General features: G+C 38.6%; 2 protein-coding genes across 6 annotated transcripts in view; one reads left to right on the top strand and one right to left on the bottom strand.

The window, feature by feature from the left end:
• The window catches only part of bco2 (beta-carotene oxygenase 2), a 32,320-nt gene extending 29,334 nt beyond the window's left edge, over nucleotides 1-2,986 (bottom strand). Inside the window, exon 1 of one of the 2 annotated variants that reach the window (XM_031904995.1) lies at nucleotides 2,809-2,986. In XM_031904995.1, the coding sequence (XP_031760855.1) occupies nucleotides 2,809-2,887 (79 nt within the window). In that variant the 5' untranslated portion in view covers nucleotides 2,888-2,986. 2 annotated transcript variants of the gene reach the window in all.
• A 37-nt stretch (nucleotides 2,987-3,023) lies between these two features.
• Nucleotides 3,024-20,522, top strand: sfxn4 (sideroflexin 4). 4 transcript variants are annotated; one of them, XM_018095977.2, is made up of 14 exons: nucleotides 3,024-3,290; nucleotides 4,622-4,687; nucleotides 5,238-5,312; nucleotides 5,583-5,609; nucleotides 7,321-7,375; nucleotides 7,933-7,958; nucleotides 9,004-9,057; nucleotides 9,137-9,196; nucleotides 9,273-9,341; nucleotides 11,531-11,621; nucleotides 14,535-14,650; nucleotides 15,675-15,760; nucleotides 17,019-17,136; nucleotides 19,041-20,522. In XM_018095977.2, the coding sequence occupies exons 1-14, from the start codon at nucleotides 3,120-3,122 to the stop codon at nucleotides 19,116-19,118; spliced, it is 1,092 nt and encodes a 363-aa protein (XP_017951466.1). In that variant the 5' UTR covers nucleotides 3,024-3,119; the 3' UTR covers nucleotides 19,119-20,522. The 4 variants fall into 4 exon arrangements, with proteins under 4 accessions (XP_017951466.1, XP_017951465.1, XP_017951468.1 ...); XM_018095976.2 differs by having other exon boundaries at nucleotides 8,980-9,057; XM_018095979.2 differs by lacking the exon at nucleotides 3,024-3,290 and adding an exon at nucleotides 3,320-3,603 and having other exon boundaries at nucleotides 8,980-9,057.
• Nucleotides 20,523-21,193: the final 671 nt, after the last annotated feature.

The raw sequence follows: 21,193 nt of genomic DNA, 5'->3' as shown, positions 1-21,193 counted from the left end.
ACAGTAATGATTTAATATCATTTTAAATGACAACCATTTTTGCTCTGTTTTTTATCAGAAAGCATAATGCCTCAATCTATGCCCTGAAGCGCTGCCCTTATAGGGGTAAAATTTGCCTTTCTAAAATTCAGTGTCTCTGTTGCCCCAGTGTACATTTGTTTCCTGCACTAAACATCAAATGAAATATCATTATGGTCACTGTTATCCAGGGGTTCAACCACTTACACATTTGCTATACGTTCTGGGTCATTAGAGAACACTATATCCAATATAGCATGGTTCCTGGTTGGCTCCTCAACCACCAGTGACATAAAGTTGTCACAAGTTTATAAACTTGTTCCCATTTACTGTCCTGGCAGTACTATTGCTCCAGTCATTATCAAGATAATTAAAATCCCCCATTATTATCACTTGCCCCAAACTAGCAGCCTTTTCTAGTTGCAACAGGAGCTGAGCATCCTCCTCTTCACTTACATTAGGGGGTCTATAGCATACCCCTATAATTAGGTAGATTCTTTATTATCTGTGAGAAGCTCAACCCATAAGGATACAGCTCTCTCTGTTACCCCCATCAATGCCTCCTTAATACACTCAATTCCTTAATACAGCCAGGGACCTATTTATTATATAGTGTTAAATGATTAACACCAGAAAAAAAAAACTGTAAAAAAACTGAAATAAATTACAAATGAATCAAGTCAATTGGAAAAAAATTGAGACAAGTAAATTCCAGTGCAAATAAAATGTTGAAAAGGAATGTATGAACGTACATGTTATCACCTTCAATCACAATGTTTCGTGTTAGGTGCAAATACTCTCAGAACTACCCCAATACTAACACATTAAATATACATGTAGTACCAAGCTTGTTGGTATCATTTACATTTCTTTATATTTATTTTCTAATATAAAAAGAGTCTAATACGAGGATACATATTTCAAATCTATACGATACTGGCCTACTTAAAAAATAAATAACTGTACTGGTTGTTCTCTACTTGTTTAGGGATATCCTCTACTAACATCCCTTATCCCCAAATCACAATAAGCCATTCTTAAAAACAAAAGACAACAAAAAAAAAATAATCTGGGTTTCATGATTAATTTGAAAAGGACTTATACAGCTTTTTATGGGTAACAGGTCCACTTTAAGTCACTGGACCCTAACTGAAGAAGCCTAGGTTTGATTCCTGGTAATCCCTTCTGAGCCTTGGAAAAGTAGTCTCCTAGTGCTTAAAGTACCAAGCTGTAGGGGTCAGGCACTATATATAATTCAAGAATTACTAACCATTACCACATTCTTTTATAGTACGATATTCATAAATGTTATAAAAGGAACATTTTCCAGTTTTCATTATAATCTTGATGAAGGTTTTTTTTATCAATTAATGATTGATCATAATGGACTCATTTACAAAAATGTATTTCACCGTTAATTTTCTGAATTATTTCCCAGAAAACTGGCACAATAGAACATTCCTGTCACTATCCCACTATACCTAGACAATTTATGAACCAAAGTCTGATTTAAATTCACTGACATCAGAATGTTACAAGATAATGGGACGTGTCGGAGGTGTTTTTAAAAAAGTTAGCTTTGTAGAGCTGTGCGTAGGTCAATTATATACTATTATGAGCTGCAATCAATCTCTACAACTACTATGAGTAATATTTGCATATTATTAATCCTTCCAATGGGTTACTAATTCATCAGTGCTTATAGTAGGCAGAGCCAGATTAAGTCTAATGGAGCCCTAGGTAAGGAAATGTTTTTGGGTTACCCCCTTCCCCCAAAAGAAAAATAAATCAACAAATATGTGCTGCACAAAGTGCAGGAAAATTTCCTTTTGGCCTCCTTCACTCCGTGACCATACCCCCAAATACCACGTCCATTTTACAAAAAATACACCCAATTCCATATTTGGAATTGCACTAGAAGACACAGCGGCCATTTCGTAATACAAACAGCGGCACCTGCATTTCAACACAGAAATATCACTGGAGAACTACATTACCCCTAGCCTTGCATTAAGCCTGCTCTCAATCCCTACCACACCCGACCATACAGCCTTATCTGCAGGCTGCAAGCCAGAAGATTTTTAAACAATTCTTTTTTTTCTCAGCTCAGATGTAGCACTACACTTGCAAGCTAGCTCATGGGAGAGGCAGGCAAAGCGCGGCAATGGAAAGGCCGCCCCATACTCCACACACATAAACAACCACATACACCCCAAACCCTGCGCGCAACAATCTACCCAACTCCCGCCAGCGCCCATGTCTTTTATTTGCTTGGCTGCCCTTCCCCTTCATGTCGTCATTACGGCGTGGGCGTGCATACGTGTCGCGTTAGTGTCACTCATCGCAGTCAGAAAGGGGAGGGAAAGCCGGCTCAGCAAGCAGTAAGTGACTATGGCGGAGCAGAGCCGCAGAAGATAACAGTGCGTTACCCAGAGCACTCGACTAAAACCTGTCGGGCCCAAGGCAACTCTTGTGGGTAATGCGGTCCTGACAGCAATATTTGGCCATTCTGTAACACACATTGTATCTATAATTCTCAGCGACATAACTTTGTATGTGATATAACAGCATTGAATGCCAGGGGCTGCCAATGTCTTGCATAAACACATAAGCATTCAGCACCAAGACCAAAGTTCAACTAGCAAAAAGCAGTCAAAAGAACAAGACTTAAAGTAACTCACATGCAGCCCCATTCCTCAAAAACTGCGATGCGCCCACCACCCTCATCATGCTCAGCGATAGCCCAGCCACCGACCCGACTTAGAAGCAAAACAAAAACCTGACAGAAACCTTTGGCAGGGAAAATGCTTTGTGGTTCGGTATTGGCTGTGTGCCCTAAATCCGCCTCGCTATTGGCTGACCAACACATCAATTGGTTCCACAAGCCCCCGCTGACACTTTGCCTCGATTCCTAACCGTGTCAAAGTTTTGTACCGGCGCTGCACTGGTTACGTAACCACAGGTATCCCACTCATCAGATATTAATAGCGTGGTAATAAGTCTAGTGCAAGCATTGCTAATAGTTTTAATACACTGTTCCTAAACTTACACCGCAGCATTCTGGGAGTTGTAGTTTATCTTACTTGGGCACGCTCGCAATTATGGATTCACTGAACATCAGAAGGAACTACAACACCCACAATAATGTTATTTTCCTACGTAGCTCATCCTCCGGTTGCACAAGAGCCTTGCTGGCCTTGCCTGAAGGTGATAGGGTTTTATATGGGCAGTTAGGTATGTCTGTGCCCTGCCAGCAACACGCTGAGCCGCAGGTATGTTTGTAAGGATGCGGAGAATTTGACAAGATCACCGATAGGCAAAGCGCCCCTACATGCTTTGTAGCTATGGTTATTCCAAAGGAATAGTGCTTTAGTAACGCTTAATTCAGAAACTGAATAAAAGCGGAGCGAAAATATGTGACCAATCAGAGTGCTGGCTATGGGGTGACGTCTTATGGCTGGAGGAGGGGCTCTCGCTGGTTTAGGGCAGAAAATTCCAGTAGACTTGGGCCACTGGTCACATGCTATGGGGCGCCGACCCAGAATGGAGTAAAGAAGGGAACAGTCAGAGCAAAGGATGGAAGGGGTTACTTAAATTTTATATGAATATGAGGAAAATAGATGGATAGGGCAGATGCAATATCTTTTGCACTTTAGAGGTCCCTGCTGCAGCAGAGATTGTTCTGTATTTTTCAGCAAGATATATAGATCTATAGATTGTGTAATGGGCAGTTAGGATGGTGACAGGCAGGGGCATGAAAAATTCACAATTTAAATTGATGTATTAAGGCTTAATACTAGGCATGGAGGTGCCCCAAAACTTTGCACTTTATGTATATGTATACAGGCTAAATAAATCACCTTTGCACTGCTAAAATTATTAAGATGTGCATTATTGGTTGGCTCATATATGTATATATAAATATCTAGACCCAGCTGCAAGGGAAGGCTCTTTTGGACAAGCAACCTAGGGGCACATTCATCAAAGTACAAGTTCGAATCCCAAAATGGGAAAAATTTGGATTAGATACAATAATTTCTAATGATCTCAACTTTCAGGAAAATGCTTACGAAAAATTGGAATAGTCACGATAATATCGTATTGGCGACCCGAAAATCACAAAATTTTCATATCGAACGATCGTAAACGGCAGGAAAACCTTTCCGACTTTGATCCTTACGTGCATGATTTGGGAAGCCTCCCATAGGACTCAATGGCACTCTGCAGCTCCAACGTGGCCCAAGGAAAGTCACGATACCGAAGCTTGAATGAATCCGAAACGTTCATACTCGCGCGAGAGTACGAAAGAGTCACAGAAAATACACACAGTATGACCAAATACGAATTTTTTGTATTTCGTACCTGTCGTATTTTGATAAATGTGCCCCTAGCTTTACAGTGGGTTGAGCTCCCCATTATTGTGCATTTAAACCTTTCTCAGTGGCTGTGAATCAGTTCTGGAATTCTGTTCCTGAATTCCTCTGTAGAATAATTATTTGCTTGTTGTAAACCTGTGGAAGAGGCTATCCCTAGTGAGGTTAGTTCCATATACTAGCAATTCATTTTCAACCACTGTCTTTTCTCAAAATATTTTTCTTTTCAGTCTTTATTCAGCAGGTACCTTCGCTGGGTTGATATTTTGGACCCTACAACTTTACTTAGTTCAGATGTAAGTTGCCCAGCAGTGTAAATTGGATACATGAAAAAAAGCATCTGCACTAATGACATTTCTGTTGCCAAGTCCATGTGTTTTATTCTTACTCAAGATTTAAGTATTGGCCCTACTATAATTGTGTTAAGCAAGGTATAAACCCATTACTATGTGATAGGACTTGGGGAGTTCCAATACCAATCCTATAATATAAGAAGCTCGGCTAGTAGTGCCACTACATTATTCTGGACAGGTATTGTGTAAAAGGTTTACAGGGGGCATACTACCACTTAGCAAACATCAAAGTTTAAAAAAAAAGAGCTTCTTTTCCCTGCAGGATTCTGTTGGAATACATTTGCAAAAAATATTTATATAATTAGATTTCTTTTTTTTATATCCCATTCCTTGCTCACCCCTTACAACTTGGACTACTTTGTGCCCACCCTGTGTAGTAGCCTATTAAAACATTTTCATTTAAAGAGCGACCGGTTTTATACCTTCCTAAATGTTAGTATACTTTTGTGATTCTTGGTTCAGACTCTTACAATTGTTTGTTACTTGGCTTTAGGCAGAAATAAAGAACTCCAGGGCCTTACTGGAAAGTCTAGGAATCACCAATAAAGATTTTACGCAAGACAGAAAGGTAAGTGTTTATGCACAGTTGAACAAAACTGTGCAAATATAGGGCCATGCTTAACCTTCCTTGATTTTAGGGTAACAATTACATTAAGCTAAAGGGAACAGAGCTATTTTTAAAGCATGTTACTTAATTATATACACTTTGTCAAGTTAAAACATATATTTGGGGAAAGCATCCCTTTGAATTTTTTTGGGGGGAGGGGTTAAGGGGGTAGTCACTGTGGATAAAAAAAATCCATCAAGTTTAACCCTTCCATAAATATGTTTTATGCAGGTCAATGATGCACAGAAGTTGTGTGAGGTGAGTGGAGAAAACCAGACGTACTGTTATCAGGCTGTACCTGAACCATGAACACATGCATATTTTTCATGCAGATATCTACGAAAACATGCATTTCCATGTATTCCGATACTGATAAACCAGAACAAAACAAAAGCCATTAAAACAAATGCATACATCTAAATTGCTAGCAAACATGGTGAATTAATGTAGTTACGATAGTTACTGTAGAATTTAGTTTTACACGTGATGTTAATACGTGGCGTTATTTTATTTAATTAGGTCCTTGTATTCATTGTATGCAAGTCAAAGTAACATTTAATTTCTTATTACTTATTAAAATATTCAAGTTTTTTGGGATGTCACCTGACTCATCAAATGTCTGGAAACTGTACATATTTGCACCTAAAGAATCACACGCTGGTGTCATTTTGATGAGCACCAAATTAAAATGCAGATGGTTCGGCAAAATGTGCAATTTCTTGCATTTTTATGCATCAGATGCACCAAGCACAACTAACCCCTGAGGTGGTAATTATCCTGAAATTGTGCGGAAAAATGCTGTATTGTGGTTAAAAACACACTATGGGCCTGATACACTAAAGGGCGATAAAACGTGTGCTATTTTTACCACGGCTTAATTCTGGCGATTTTTCGCACGATTCACTATAAGCATACTCGCGCTTTTTTACGCGCGATATTGCATGCGTTATTTAACTCGCGAAGACTATTTCAATGCGGTATTTGCTGGTACATGTGCTAAATTACGCCCGCGAATAGTCGCCGCATATGAATGGTAGCATAGAAATAGTGTATAAAAATTGTCGCCGCATATGAATGGTGTATATAAATATTAGCCACATATAAATGGTAGCATATAAATAGTAGATGCTTATAAATAGTAGCCACTAGTGATGAGCAAATGTGTTCTGGTTATCTTTAGTGAAAAATTAGCAAATCTTTCGAAAGATCCACGAAACGGCAAAAATGTTGTGCGGGCAAAAAAAATTGTTGCTGTGACTATTATTTTTTGACGCTTGTATAAATTTTTGTATGTGCGGTGAATTTTTGCGTGGCAAATTTTTTCATGCGTTTTGCCATTGGCGGATTGTTTTGCGAAACGCATGAAAAAATCCGCCGCAAAAAAATTCAACGCACGTCCAAAAATTCGCTGAGAATCCATGCCTGGCGAAACATTTCATCACTTGTAGCCAAATATAAATAGTCGCGCAAATGAACGCACGCCATGTTAGCCATACACGCCAATACTTGCAGAAAATTACTGTATTAAAAATGAACATTTCGCTGCAAACTGGCGGCTGCGTCACTCTAGGGGAAACACAAACTTGAATAAATAACACTGTAAGTCCAAAAAATCATTTACTGTACTTTTTCGCCTGCCTGTAGTAGGTGTTAATTTTCGCATTGCCGAATGCGATATTTAGCACACAAAAGTTATAGTGAATCATGCGATCGTATTCTTTTCAGCGCGGAAATTAACGCATGCGGTAAAACTAGTGCGAGAAATAACCCATGCGAAAATGGCGATTTTTCGCACGCAATAATACTATGGTGAATCGTGCGCAAATTATTTTGCATTTTTTAACGCAAAAAAGCGTGCGATAATTTTTATCGCACTTTAGTGAATCAGGCCCTAAATGTGTTAAATGACTCTTTATGCTATGAAGGCTCACATATGGAAAGCATTTATTGCTATTGTCTATTTCTCTAGGTATCTGTGCACCCAGACACTGGAAATGTCATCCCTACAATTTTTAGACCACCAGGTGAGAACACATCTTGGGCCCTATGAGGGTAGAAAATATGCTGCATGTTGTGCTTTGACTGACATACATAGGAGCCCTGTACCTCAAAGCTAACCCTTTTCTCTATTTCTGTTAAATGGGTAGTTCCCTATTAAGTTAACTTTTAGCATTTCATAGAATGTCCTATTTTATTAGCTTTTCAATTGTTTTTTATTTTTTATAATTTTTGAACGATCTACCTTTTTTTTCAACCCAAGACTTCAAATGGGGGGGGGGGGGGGGCACTGAACTTGACAGCCAAAAATCTATTGGTCTGCAAGGCTAAAATTATATTGTTATTATTACTTTATATTACTTATCGATCTATTCATCTCCCAGGCTCTCATTGAAACCACTGCCTCATTGCTAAGATAAATTAGACTCTAGAAACCAGATAGCAGCTGAAATACTGAACAAAAAACCCACAAATAATAAAAAAAGACCAATTGCAAATTGTCTCAGAATATCTCTGGGGGGGGGGGTTCGATGATAACCATGGGTCAAATATGTTTTCATTTAAATTCTATTTATATTTACAGCTTTCATGCCATTGGCTACCCCGCTGGTAAGTGTAGAGAAATGTGAGCATGATTGTGTTTGCATCATGCAGAAGAATGTGTTTAGAATCTTGTTGTTAGAAGAGATTTTAAGCAATATCTGTTCAATGTACTTTCTTAAACACATAGCCACTTTAGTCAGTCCATTTGATATAGTTGTGCAGTACATGTAAACTGCAGCTCCGAGAATTTTTATCTGTTTGCTAGCTTACACGTTATTTTCCATTAGTGAACATTAAGCTACGATATCATTAGGAAGTAGGTGTTTTAATGCTAAGTAGATGGCAGCTTGGATCTGAAAATGTAGGTAAAGTGACCAAGGGGTACTTGTGTTCTAAGTGAGAAGGTTTTGGAGACTATTGTGGATAACAGACAACACTAGGCAACGTCAATAAGTGCTAAAGCTAATAAAGCATTTTCTAACAATAAAAAAAAGACATTAGGACTCATTTATCAACAGTGGGCAAATTTGCCCATGGGCAGTAACCCATAGCAACCAATCAATGATTACCTTTTTCAGCCAGCTGCAGGTAAAACAATGAGTGTAACAATTTGATTGGTTGCCATGGATTACTGTTGATAAATGACACATTGATTTTAGAGATGAAAACAGAATTGTTTTTCATTGTGAGGGTGGTGGGACCGTGGAATGCAAAATAATTTAACAAACTAGTGTGTGAGGTATAAATGGGTTCTGTTTTGGTTTTTGTGATCTTTATTGAAAATATTCAGTTTACATGGATATATAATGATTAGCACAAAAAAATACTTCCAATGACATTTACATATGTGTTTCTCTTTCTTTTCTTTACATACTAATATATAGTCTTTGTTAGAACCAAGAAAGCTGTGTTGGATGCTTTGAGTTATTTTACTAGAAGAAAGCATGCTCTTACTACATAAGCCCAACAAATGGGGTAAAGACATTTAACACACTGAAAATAAGGGCCCTGCATTAATCCAAATGCCTTGACATGCAGATTGTGTGTGGTCAATGGACATTAACAATCAGTACCTGCTTTCTCACAGTGTCTGCTGTCTTTTTTGCTGCAGGCTGTTGCCACTCTGCTTCCCCATATAGGAACCAAGCCAGCCTTTTTTTGGCAGGTAAGAGACCAATACAAAGATTAATCCTAGACCTTATAACTAATGTCATTACTAAACTGCAAATGTCTGCCTTTTGCAGTTTCTCTTCCATACTTACAGTGCTGGATTCAACCTGCACAACAGGAATGGAACATGCAAAGTAAGTTCCTTTGCTCTCTGATATTTAGTTCTGCAGGAAATAGTGAACACTGACTTGTGCCTTTACTGTTTTTTAGCCAAAGAAAAGCCAGCCATTTCAGTCAGTGCTTCTTGTTGGCTCTGTTACCTATTTTGCTTTCCTTGGGGTAAGTACTGTCTTTGTCTTTTATTGAAATGCTTATTACATGGTTCAGCAGTAATATGTAACGGATTCAAATACAAGTCAGCCAACTCACTTGATTAGAACAGCCAGGCCATAGTGACATTTGGCAAAATCAATGCTAACATGCAGATGTGCATGAGGCCTTAGTACACTGTATAAGCAGCATATATAACTGCATCTTTCCTAAACTATGTATAGCATACATAAATTGCCTTAGTTTTTTCCAAGGCTTATCCAGTGTGCAGCTCGATGTATTTTGAACGTCAGCTCCCAATCACCTCTGTAAATGGAAAGCTGCTAGAAGTTGATAGGCATTCTAATTTAACATAAAAGTTTGAGTCGCTGTATTCTGTCACTGTATTGACCTCCTCTGATGAAGCACCCAGTGGTGCGAAACACATTAGGAGTGTGGGTACCATGAGGCACTGGGCACATTGTTTGGTATAGTATGTTTGATCTTCTTTAATTGTTTGAGCCAATAAATGGTTGTTTATCCCACTGAATACTTTGTTGATTGATTTTATATATATATATATATATATATATATATATATAGTTGTGGCCAAAAGTTTTGAGAATTACATAAATATTGGAAATTGGAAAAGTTGCTGCTTAAGTTTTTATAATAGCATTTGCATATACTCCAGAATGAAGAGTGATCAGATGAATTGGATAGTCCTTCTTTGCCATGAAAATTAACTTAATCCCAAAATCCCAAAAAAACCTTTCCACTGCATTTCATTGCTGTCATTAAAGGACCTGCTGAGATCATTTCAGTAATCATCTTGTTAACTCAGGTGAGAATGTTGACGAGCACAAGGCTGGAGATCATTATGTCAGGCTGACATGTTAAAAGGAGGGTGATGCTTGAAATCATTGTTCTTTCATTGTTAACCATGATGACCTGCAAAGAAACGCATGCAGCCATCATTGTGTTGCATAAAAATGGCTTCACAGGCAAGGATATTGTGGCTACTAAGATTGCACCTAAATCAACAATTTATAGGATCATCAAGAACTTCAAGGAAAGAGGTTCAATTCTTGTTAAGAAGGCTTCAGGGCGTCCAAGAAAGTCCAGCAAGTGCCAGGATCGTCTCCTAAAGAGGATTCAGCTAATCCCACTAATTCTTACAAACTCCAAGAAGTGATTATGAAAGAATGGGTTGCTATCATTCAGGATTTGGCCCAGAAGTTGATTGAGAGCATGCCCAGTCGAATTGCAGAGGTCCTGAAAAAGAAGGGCCAACACTGCAAATACTGACACTTTGCATAAATATTATGTAATTGTCGATAAAAGCCTTTGAAATGTATGAAGTGCTTGTAATTATATTTCAATACATCACAGAAACAACTGAAACAAAGATCTAAAAGCAGTTTAGCAGCAAACTTTGTGAAAGCTAATACTTGTGTCATTCTCAAAATGAAAAATATTAATCACTGTATTCACAAACTTCCATTGGTCCAATATGGCTAGTGCCTAATGCAAACTCCAAAATGCTCCTGTCATAGCACAATAGTAATTTTAGTAAAATAGGAAAAAATGGAGAAAACCTGAAAGTAGGACTATACTGCAAGTAAATATATTAAAGTGTGCCAAAAACTTGTCAACTTGCAGAATAGCTGCTGCTTATGTTTTCTTCATTTTCACTTAAAAAAAGTGTGATCCACAGGCTAAACACACTATCCCTGAAAAGTATGGTAACATATATGTATAGTAGGTCTAAGTGCACTGCCCTTAAAGTGGTTTACAATACTTGGGTATGGGTAACTGGTTTTCACAGTAGTATTGGTAATTGGATTGTGCCTTTGAAACTTTCCCCCTTACTGCTTGTGTGTATTTGTGTTGTGTTTTTGTTAGTTCATATTTATGGTAAAAATAAACTAAAAATACAGGCAACTAAAAAAAAAAAGATACATTAACGATCGCAGGCCGAGGGCAAAGTGCAGGAAAGCATCATTCACACACACATTTTAGGATGTTCTGACGTGCATTTTGTGTAAATGACCCCTTTAGTCTCAGGAAGAAAACTCCTCTCATAATAGAAAGTTAGCTGTGTGTAGCTTTGATGTCACTGGAAGTGAAGCTGGCTGATGCTGGTGATGGTTCAAAGAGAATGTGATTGCCTACTGCTTATCAATGTACTGAGGATTTTTGCTCTCCCAATCCTACAGGCATTACCTCAGTTCCTCATGAACAGATACAAATTCCGCAGCACAGCAATGCAAACTTTCCTGGGCAGACTCCTCCCGGTGCCTCTTGTCAGTAAGTATGGGTTTGAATCGTTTGTTTGCACCCCCAGCTCAGCACACCACTTTATGCACTGTGACCTCTTCTATATCCATTACTCTATATACTCTTCCTCCTGTATTATCCACTACTCTGCGCACAATATAAAAAGTACAGTGCATGTCATGTAAAAAAGTAATTTCAGCTCCTCTGTTGAGCATAGGAAACACTGCAAGTAAGAACAAGAAAATAATTATAATACAGTTTGGTTTGTAAAAATCACTGTAACATCCATGTGATGCAACTGAATATGCACTGCACACAACCACACATATGTTTTCCATATAAATTCATAGGAGTCATTAAGAAATACTGGCTTGACAGGGTTCATGAGGCAAGAAATTGAATGTTATTATTAACATTTATTTATAAAGCACCAACATATTCCTCAGCACTGTACAATAAGTGGGTTTCATACATTGGACATACTGAGTAACATATAAAGCAATCAATAACCGACAAAAGAGCTTACAATCTACAAATATAGTACAGGTATGGGATACCTTATCCGGAAACCCATTATCCAGAAAGCTCCGAATTACGGAAAGCCTGTCTCCCATAGACTCCATTTTAATCAAATAATTCAGAATTTTAAAACTGATTTCCTTTTTCTCTGTAGAAATAAAATAGCACCTTGTAATTGATCCCAACTAAGATAGAATTAATCCTTATTGGAGGCAAAACAATCCTATTGGGTTTAATTAATGTTTTTTTTATTTTTTAGTAGACTTAAGGTATGGAGATCCAAATTATGGAAAGACCCCTTATCCAGAATACCCTTGGTCCCGAGCATTCTGGATAATGGGTCCTATACCTGTACAAGATCTTTATTGCTATGTATTTTGCATGGTATCCACCATGCTTCTTCAGCATCAAAAGGAAAGAAGCTCCCCTATGGTCAATTTGTTTCCTAAAAAACCCTCACGTGAATGACGTTGGAAAGGCTGCCCACAAAAAGTGGCTTTCCTTCTGTATGGGGCCTGCATGTGGTCCTCTTACAAGCTGAATTATGAACATTGCTATTGGTCAGTTTCTGAGAGCATGAATGAATGTTCAGTTATACAAAGGAGGTCTCAGGCCAAATGGTATAATCTATGCTCTAAGTTAAGGAGTGAACTTTTAGTAAGTAAGTCTGGGCCCAAGAATCTATTTAAAGGGGTGGTTCACCTTTGAGTTAACTTTTAAGGCGATATTTATTATGCTGTGTAAAAAACGGCGAGAAAATTTGCCACACATCGCCAGGCTTCACTGTGTAAAAAAAAAAGCGTAAAATCGGCGTAATTTTTTACGCGTTTTTTCTTTCGCCAGAACCTACGTAAAATAATGGTGTAAAATCTGGTGTTCAGACAGCAATCTTCTCTGTTTATTTTGCACAGCTTTTTACGCTGTTTTTTTCAGCAAATTCGTTTTACACAGCTTAATAAATATGCCCCTTAGTATGTTATAGAATGGCCAGTTCTAAGCAACTTTTTAGCTGCTCTTCATTATTTATTTCTTATAGTTTTTAAATTATTTGCCTTCTTCAAACTCTTTGCAGCTTTCAAACAGGGGTCACTGACACCGGCAGCCAAAAAACTATTGCTTTGTGAAACTACACTTTTGTTGTTACTTTTTAGTACTTACGTTCCTATTCAGTCGCTCTCCTATTCATATATCAGACTTTCATTGAAACCACACCCTGTTTGCTAAGGTTATTTGGACCCTAGCAACCAAAGAGCTGCTGAAACTCCCAAAAGGAGAGCTGCTGAACAAAAACTAAAATAATTAAAAAACTACAAATAATAAAAAAAAGAAGATCAATTGCAAATTGTCTCAGAATATTACTCTGTACATCATACTAAAAGTTAACTCAAAGGTGAACAATCCCTTTTAATGGCGTGGTTTTTACATACCGTATAAAAAGTCTTCTAATCAGGTTAAAATGATTATCAGTAAATACTGGTATGGGACATCCTATTTTGGGCGCTGTCATGGAAAATAGCGTGGTTTGTTTTATTAAGAATATATTATCACCTCCTAAAACATGGGGTTAATGAAGTAAAGCCATTCAAGGGCACCTGTAGAGGCACAAAAAAATGTGCAATGTGTAAATGTGTCATTACACACCAAATGGAAGGGTTTGCCTGAAATAGACATTTTTATTAACTGTTGTTTTGTATACATTGTGTATTAAATCATCTGTCCATGTCATTAATTTTATGTGGGTAGAACCATTTGCCAAAGTCATTTAGAGTGTCTTTTAAAGATGGTTTGTGACCCTAAGGGGCTGATTTACTAATCCACGAATCCGAAAAATTCAGATTGGAAAACAAACATTTTGCGACTTTTTCGAATTTTTTGCGTCTTTTTCGTAGCCGTTACGACTTGCGCGAATTGTCGCGACTTTTTCATAGTCATTACAAATTTCGTGAATTGTCGCGACTTTTTCATAGCCATTATGACTTTCGTGAATTGTCGCAACTTTTTCATTGCCATTACAATTTCGGGAATTATCGCAACTTTTTCATAGCCAGTACGACTTTCGCGAATTGTCGCGACTTTCGTATTGAGCGCTCGAAAAAGTCGCAAAATACCGATCATTACGAAAAAAACGCATTCGGGCGCTTTTCGGACGTTCGTGGATTAGTAAATGTGCCCCTAAGGTTAACAACAATTCATTATACTAAGACAACAAGACAACTGCAGTTTATACTGCAGTTTATATTACCCTGTGTGCTCTGCCTCCTGTAGTATTCGTTACATTACCCTTTGCTCAAGCAGCAAACATTGTGTACTCAACCATTTCTGTTATACATTATTCCTTATACATATCTTGCATGCTTTCCGTTACTCTGTATCCCTTCTCTTGTTTGCCTTCACAATTTACACAGTGTTTTTCCTTCTATGCAGCTTTTCTGAGTGCATTTAATGTGGTAGCTGTAAGGCTGCAAGAGACTGAGGATGGAATAGAAGTAAAGGACAAATCTGGGAATGTTATCGGTACATCATCACAAGCAGGATACAAGGTGGGTAAAATTTCTGTTGTGTTTGGTAAAGCAGCAATCTTAGGTGTGTTTTGACTGGTCTTCACGCTTGATGGCATTTTGAAAAGAGCACAGAAGTCTCGGCTTCTTCTCAGCTGCAAGGTCTGATCCCTTATCCCCTAGGTAAGGTACTTGCAACATTTAGGTGTGACTGGAAGGTATACGTGATAACTTTCTACACAGTATATTGCTATCTGTATAGCTCTTATTTAAGAATCTTTTGAATGGAACCCTTAAAAGCTCAACCCTCAAAATCACACCAAAAACATACACAAAGCTAACCACAGAATACTGTAGCCTTGGACGTTATGTTTTTCTAAGAAGTCACCCAAGTCGAATGAAAGTTTGAATGAAAGTTCAGTTGCTCAAATCTAAAGGGGTGGCCTATTTGTTTTTTTCTGTGTAAAAAAGACCCCTCATTTTATACGTCTATAACGTATTTGTAAATGCCCACCCCCAGGTCATTTATAAACAAGCAAAGCAAAGGACCAAGGACAGAGCCCTTTAGTACTCCACTAACAACACTTCTCTCTCCAATAGAGATATTATGTTTCCAGAAAATATTCTGTAATCAGTAATTGTCTATGTGGTACTGTAGATCACATCCATTGCAAACCAAATCTCCAGGTTTTTGCTCTGCTCCTCATAAAAGGCAATATAATTTGTCTGGCAAGGTATGTTGTGCATGAAACCATGCTGGCACAGAGCATTGTGATTTATGTACATTCAATTCATGAATTATGTATTTTAAAGGAGAAAGAATATTACTGAAACAGTTTCTTCCCAGTAGTCAATCACAAATATTTGAAATGATTATAAGTTAAGCTTGGTTAATTTATATTTGTGCTGCATTATAAAGGTTTGTTTTTTGTCAACCCCTATCCTCAGTCTAATACATTAGGCTTTTGTAGCACTAATATCTTCTTTGCACAACCATGTTAATGTTGCTCTTCTGATTGCCTTTTCAGGTATCTCTCTTGTACTTACAACAATGTGTTTCTTGCAGGCCGTGAAAGAAACTGCTCTGTCCAGAGCAGCGTTGATGGGGATAACTGCTGTAGTCCCTGCAGCACTGCACCCCTTGTTGCAGCGGTGAGTGCAACAAGCCCTTAGCCACTCCACTGCTACTTGTAACACTCCCTTGCTTTGTTCATTATTTTCCTTGCTGGGTGCAGACATTTCCCAGAAGGTTAGGTGGTTTGCAACACATGCATGGGGTTTGGTATGCACAACAGAGCAGTTCTGTGAGTATAACATAGGCACAACATTACCCCAACACCTGTCCCATTTGCATTGTGCATAAGCTAAAGGTTAGTTTGGAGCAACACAACAGCTGAAACTCTAAATTACAGGGCCTGCTGCAGGTCTGTGTGTTGTGTGTAAACAACATAACAAAATGTGCTTGACTGGATGCAGCTTTTTGCATATTATATACAGAATGCGTGTTTTTAGAAGCTTTGCTCTCTGTAATTGCATCAAGTTTCTTCAGGGTGCTTGGGCTCTATCTACAGTCTAAAAATATAGAAGCAGGTAAACGATACCTTTAACTGAGGTGGGGGCCTCACATTTTTATATTATGTGGGTCTGTCTGCCTTATGGCTTTGCATCTGTTGATGTAGCAGCCCTTGACACTGCTGATGAGCTGGAGATTGGGCAACACTGCTGTAAAAGCTACCTCCTGTCATCTTGCCTATTGTCACCATCATGTGTGTGCTATTTGCCAGTCTAACTACCTAAAGAGTATGCCAACTGGTGCTTGGCTGGGTTCTAGGCCCAGGCACCTGCCAAACGTAGATTTCTGGCAGTTTATTAGCTTCTATTCATCTTCACTGGTGTCTTTGTTATTGGAAGATTACACGTGAATGTGGATGATTAACCCTTTGATTGCCGCAGATCAATATGCAGATACAGGGACTGACTGAAGTGCCAAATGTCGTAGATTTAGGCAGCAAAGGAGTGGCTTTTAAAGCTGCTATTTGTACCCTGTTGTTCACCCACCCTAGACCACAAGGAGAAAGTGGTATCAGTTCGCTCCTCCTGGGGCGCAGTTGCCCAAAGGACACAGATACATGAATTGCATGTTTGCTGTTGTCTATTGTTGTATCTTATTCCTGGATCAGCTGTGTCATGATTTCCCTTTTTTGGTTCCTGTGATTTTCCAGTAGCTCCAGCGCTATTTTCTTCCTTTCTTTTTACACTAAGACAAACTTACATTTACACACACAAAATATAATTTTTGTGCAGTTTGAATAAATATACACACTCAGAGTACCCGCACATACTCAGATACATACATGCATTCCAAATGTGTATTTACCTGTTATTTTACCCTTTTATCTTTCCTTTGCAGCTCACGCTTCTTTCTAAGGAATTCTGTGGCCTTGGCACCCATTAAATATGTAGCAACAGCACTAACCTTTGGTGCAATGATTCCTGTATCCTTTAGTCTCTTCCCACGACAAGGCACAGTGAGTTTCTCATTTTTTCTTCATTTAGTTTATTCCCTGAGTTAAGGACAAATATAGGCATGTCCACTGGTGATGGTATTAACTTGTTAGATACTTTCCCCCTCCAGTAAATTTAGTCACTATCTTTGGATTGCATAATGGTGTTCCTCTTAGCTGAATAACACCAGTGCCATCTTGGGCATCTTACTATAAGGTGTATGTGCGGGTCCTAGACCATGGAAGGTGAATAGTGAGAACCAAAGAAGCACATGAACAGTACGAGGAACATATCACAGAAAAGATACTCCAGGCCAGTGTGTTTTTCAGCAAAGATATGCATTGGTATTTTAACCAGGTAAAGTGCACAATATACAGCGGCTTGCAAAAGTATTCCCCCCTTGAACTTTTCCACATTTTGTCACATTACAGCCACAAACATGAATCAATTTTATTGGAATTCCATGTGAAAAACCAATACAAAGTGGTGTACACGTGAGAAGTGGAACGAAAATCATACATGATTCCAAACATTTTTTACAAATAAATAACTGCAAAGTGGGGTGTGCATAATTATTCAGCCCCCTTTGGTCTGAGTGCAGTCAGTTGCCCATAGACATTGCCTGATGAGTGCTAATGACTAAATAGAGTGCACCTGTGTGTAATCTAATGTCAGTACAAATACAGCTGCTCTGTGACGGCCTCAGGGGTTGTCTAAGAGAATATTGGGAGCAACAACACCATAAAGTCCAAAGAACACACCAGACAGGTCAGGGATAAAGTTATTGAGAAATTTAAAGCAGGCTTAGGCTACAAAAAGATTTCCAAAGCCTTGAACATCCCACGGAGCACTGTTCAAGCAATCATTCAGAAATGGAAGGAGTATGGCACAACTGTAAACCTACCAAGACAAGGCCGTCCACCTAAACTCACAGGCCGCTGATCAGAAATGCAGCCAAGAGGCCCATGGTGACTCTGGACGAGCTGCAGAGATCTACAGCTCAGATGGGGGAATCTGTCCATAGGACAACTATTAGTCGTGCACTGCACAAAGTTGGCCTTTATGGAAGAGTGGCAAGAAGATAGCCATTGTTAACAGGAAACCATAAGAAGTCCCGTTTGCAGTTTGCCACAAGCCATGTGGGGGACACAGCAAACATGTGGAAGAAGGTGCTCTGGTCAGATGAGACCAAAATGGAACTTTTTGGCCAAAATGCAAAACGCTATGTGTGGCGGAAAACTAACACTGCACATCACTCTGAACACACCATCCCCACTGTCAAATATGGTGGTGGCAGCATCATGCTCTGGGGGTGCTTCTCTTCAGCAGGGACAGGGAAGCTGGTCAGAGTTGATGGGAAGATGGATGGAGCCAAATACAGGGCAATCGAGAATCTGTGGCAAGATCTGAAAACTGCTGTTCACAAACGCTGTCCATCTAATCTGACTGAGCTGGAGCTGTTTTGCAAAGAAGAATGGGCAAGGATTTCAGTCGCTAGATGTGCAAAGCTGGTAGAGACATACCCTAAAAGACTGGCAGCTGGAATTGCAGCAAAAGGTGGTTCTACAAAGTATTGACTCAGGGGGCTGAATAATTACGCACACCCCACTTTGCAGTTATTTATTTGTAAAAAATGTTTGGAATCATGTATGATTTTCCTTCCACTTCTCATGTGTACACCACTTTGTATTGGTCTTTCACGTGGAATTCCAATAAAATAGATTCATGTTTGTGGCTGTAATGTGACAAAATGTGGAAAAGTTCAAGGGGGCCGAATACTTTTGCAAGCCACTGTACTTGCATTTTGGTATCTAACCTGTTCTGTAGAACACTGCTGGGTGCTAGGAATGAGACGGTGGTGTAATCAGGAAATTGGTTGATTTCATGTGGCTCTTTATTACTTACATTCTTCTCTACTCCATTTCAGATTCTGAGGTCTGAGCTAGAATTGGAGCTCCAAGAAAATACAAGAGAGCCTGTGCTTTTTTACCAACGAGGCCTTTAGCTTTCAACTTTACCACAACCAAGTTCTGTCCAACGAGAGACTGCTGTTAGCCCAGTTTCCTGCTGAATCCACATCCTAAACCAGAAGCTATAAAACCAAAGCCTGAGTGGGTTTTGTTAGAGGTTCATAGAGATAGTGAATATACTGACTTCTAACTAAGCATGACTCTTGTGGATTAAAGGGGAAGTTCACTGTTAAATTAATTTTTTTTTGTCTGGTCAGGACAACTTTTGAGCAATCTTTTTTTTTTTCCTGCTTTTTTTTAATCATTTCAAACCATTCAGTCTCTGGCACATTGTTACATTTAACTTCTCTGAAATAATTACTGTATGATCTGGGGCTTATGTGGAGCTACTCATACCTTTTTAGTTTACACAGCACAGATTTAGGCAGACATATATATTCTGCTGAGACATAAAAGAGCAGTACAAAAAATATATTTTCGAAAATGGCTGATCCCATCAGTTAATGATTGAATAAATATTACTATACAATGTTGGGGTCTAAATAGAAGTTTTTTGATTTGATATAAAGTCCTGTTGAGTGCAGTACCATGTATATATAATATACAGTTCAGTCATTTCCCTATGGGGCCAAACTGTAAATTATATCCTTATAAACAGTGGTTAGTGATGTGATCAGTTGTATTCTAAATTTAAATAAAGTACCCCTGTTGTAAAATATGGGGATATTAGAAGTCAACTCGGACTTCCACGGCCTGCTGATGAGCTGGAGGTTGGGCAACACTGCTGTAAAAGCTACCTCCTGTCATCTTGCCTATTGTCACCATCATGTGTGTGCTATTCGCCAGTCTAACTACCTAAAGAGTATGCCAACTGGTGCTTGGCTGGGTTCTAGGCCCAGGCACCTGCCAAACGTAGATTTCTGGCAGTTTATTAGCTTCTATTCATCTTCACTAGTGTGTGTTTGTTATAGGAATGTGGATGATTAACCCTTTGATTGTCGCAGATCAATATGCAGATACAGGGACTGACTGAAGTGCCAAATGTCGTAAATTTAGGCAGCAAATAAGTGGCTTTTAAAGCTGCTATTTGTACCCTGTTGTAAAAGCTGCTATTTGTAACCACACTGTGTACCCTCTTTACACAGTGTGGTTTCAGCAAAGCCTTGGTTGGGTACTTTTTTCATTTATGTCTTGCCCCACCATATTCTAGTGCTGACACACACTAAACAAGTAAGTTATTTTTTATTGTATTTATTATGGTGCATACGCTATAAACTCGTCACTGGAGGCATGACTTAGCATTGATGATGTCATCATGGAGTCGATCCATCAATACAATTTGGAATTTTTTTACAAAAACTGTGAATGCTGGTATAATCTTTTAACTTTGCCAATTGTGTATGTATCTGTCTGTTATCTAATACAGCACAATTTTGTTTCTTCTGCTGTCTTATTTTCTGCCACTAGGTGGTGGTCAAGAAATTGTTTATTCTTAACCATATTTTACAAAATTATACATATCTGGTCATAAGAAAGGTGTAAGTATTATACCAAAAGATGATATTTAATTATAAATCATATTTAACGTACAGTATATCAGGGGTGGTTCACCTTCAAGTTAACTTTTAATATGTTATAGAATGGCTAATTCTTAGCATCTTTTCAATTGGTCTTCATTTTTTATTTTTTTTATAGTTTTTGAATCATTTGCCCCCTTCTTCTGACTTTTTCAAGCTTTCAAATGGGGGTCACTGACCCCAGCGTAACCTATTGCTATGGCTACAATTTTTTATTACTTATTTTTAATTCAAGTCCTCTCCTATAAATATATCAGTCTCTCGCTCAAACCACTGCCTGGTTGCTAGGGTAATTTGGACTCTAGCACCCAGATAGCTGCAGAAATTCCAAACTTGAGAGTTGCTGAACAAAAAGCCAAATAATCAAAAACCACAGATAATAAAACATGAATACCAATCGCAACTTGTCTCAGAATATCACCCTCTGTATCATACTAAAAGTTAATTCAAAAGTGAACAACCCCTTTAAGTCAACACACACACACAATCTCCTCTGATAACTAACTGGCTGCATTTTACATACTGCTCCCTTC

The sequence above is a fragment of the Xenopus tropicalis genome, chromosome 7 (genome assembly GCF_000004195.4).
Source record: "Xenopus tropicalis strain Nigerian chromosome 7, UCB_Xtro_10.0, whole genome shotgun sequence".
In the NCBI taxonomy this organism is placed as follows: domain Eukaryota; kingdom Metazoa; phylum Chordata; class Amphibia; order Anura; family Pipidae; genus Xenopus; species Xenopus tropicalis.
Note: the sequence above shows the minus strand (reverse complement) of the source record. Positions and strands in the feature narration are given on the sequence as shown.

What these genes read in the sequence shown, in the direction of transcription:
- sfxn4 (XM_018095976.2), top strand. Translation starts at nt 3,120, where the DNA reads ATGGATTCACTGAACATCAGAAGGAACTACAACACCCACAATAATGTT. An exon ending in ATTTTACGCAAGACAGAAAG is followed by an intron (nt 5,313 to 5,582) that starts GTAAGTGTTTAT and finishes TGTTTTATGCAG; the next exon opens with GTCAATGATGCACAGAAGTT. An exon ending in TGCCATTGGCTACCCCGCTG is followed by an intron (nt 7,959 to 8,979) that starts GTAAGTGTAGAG and finishes GCTTTCTCACAG; the next exon opens with TGTCTGCTGTCTTTTTTGCT.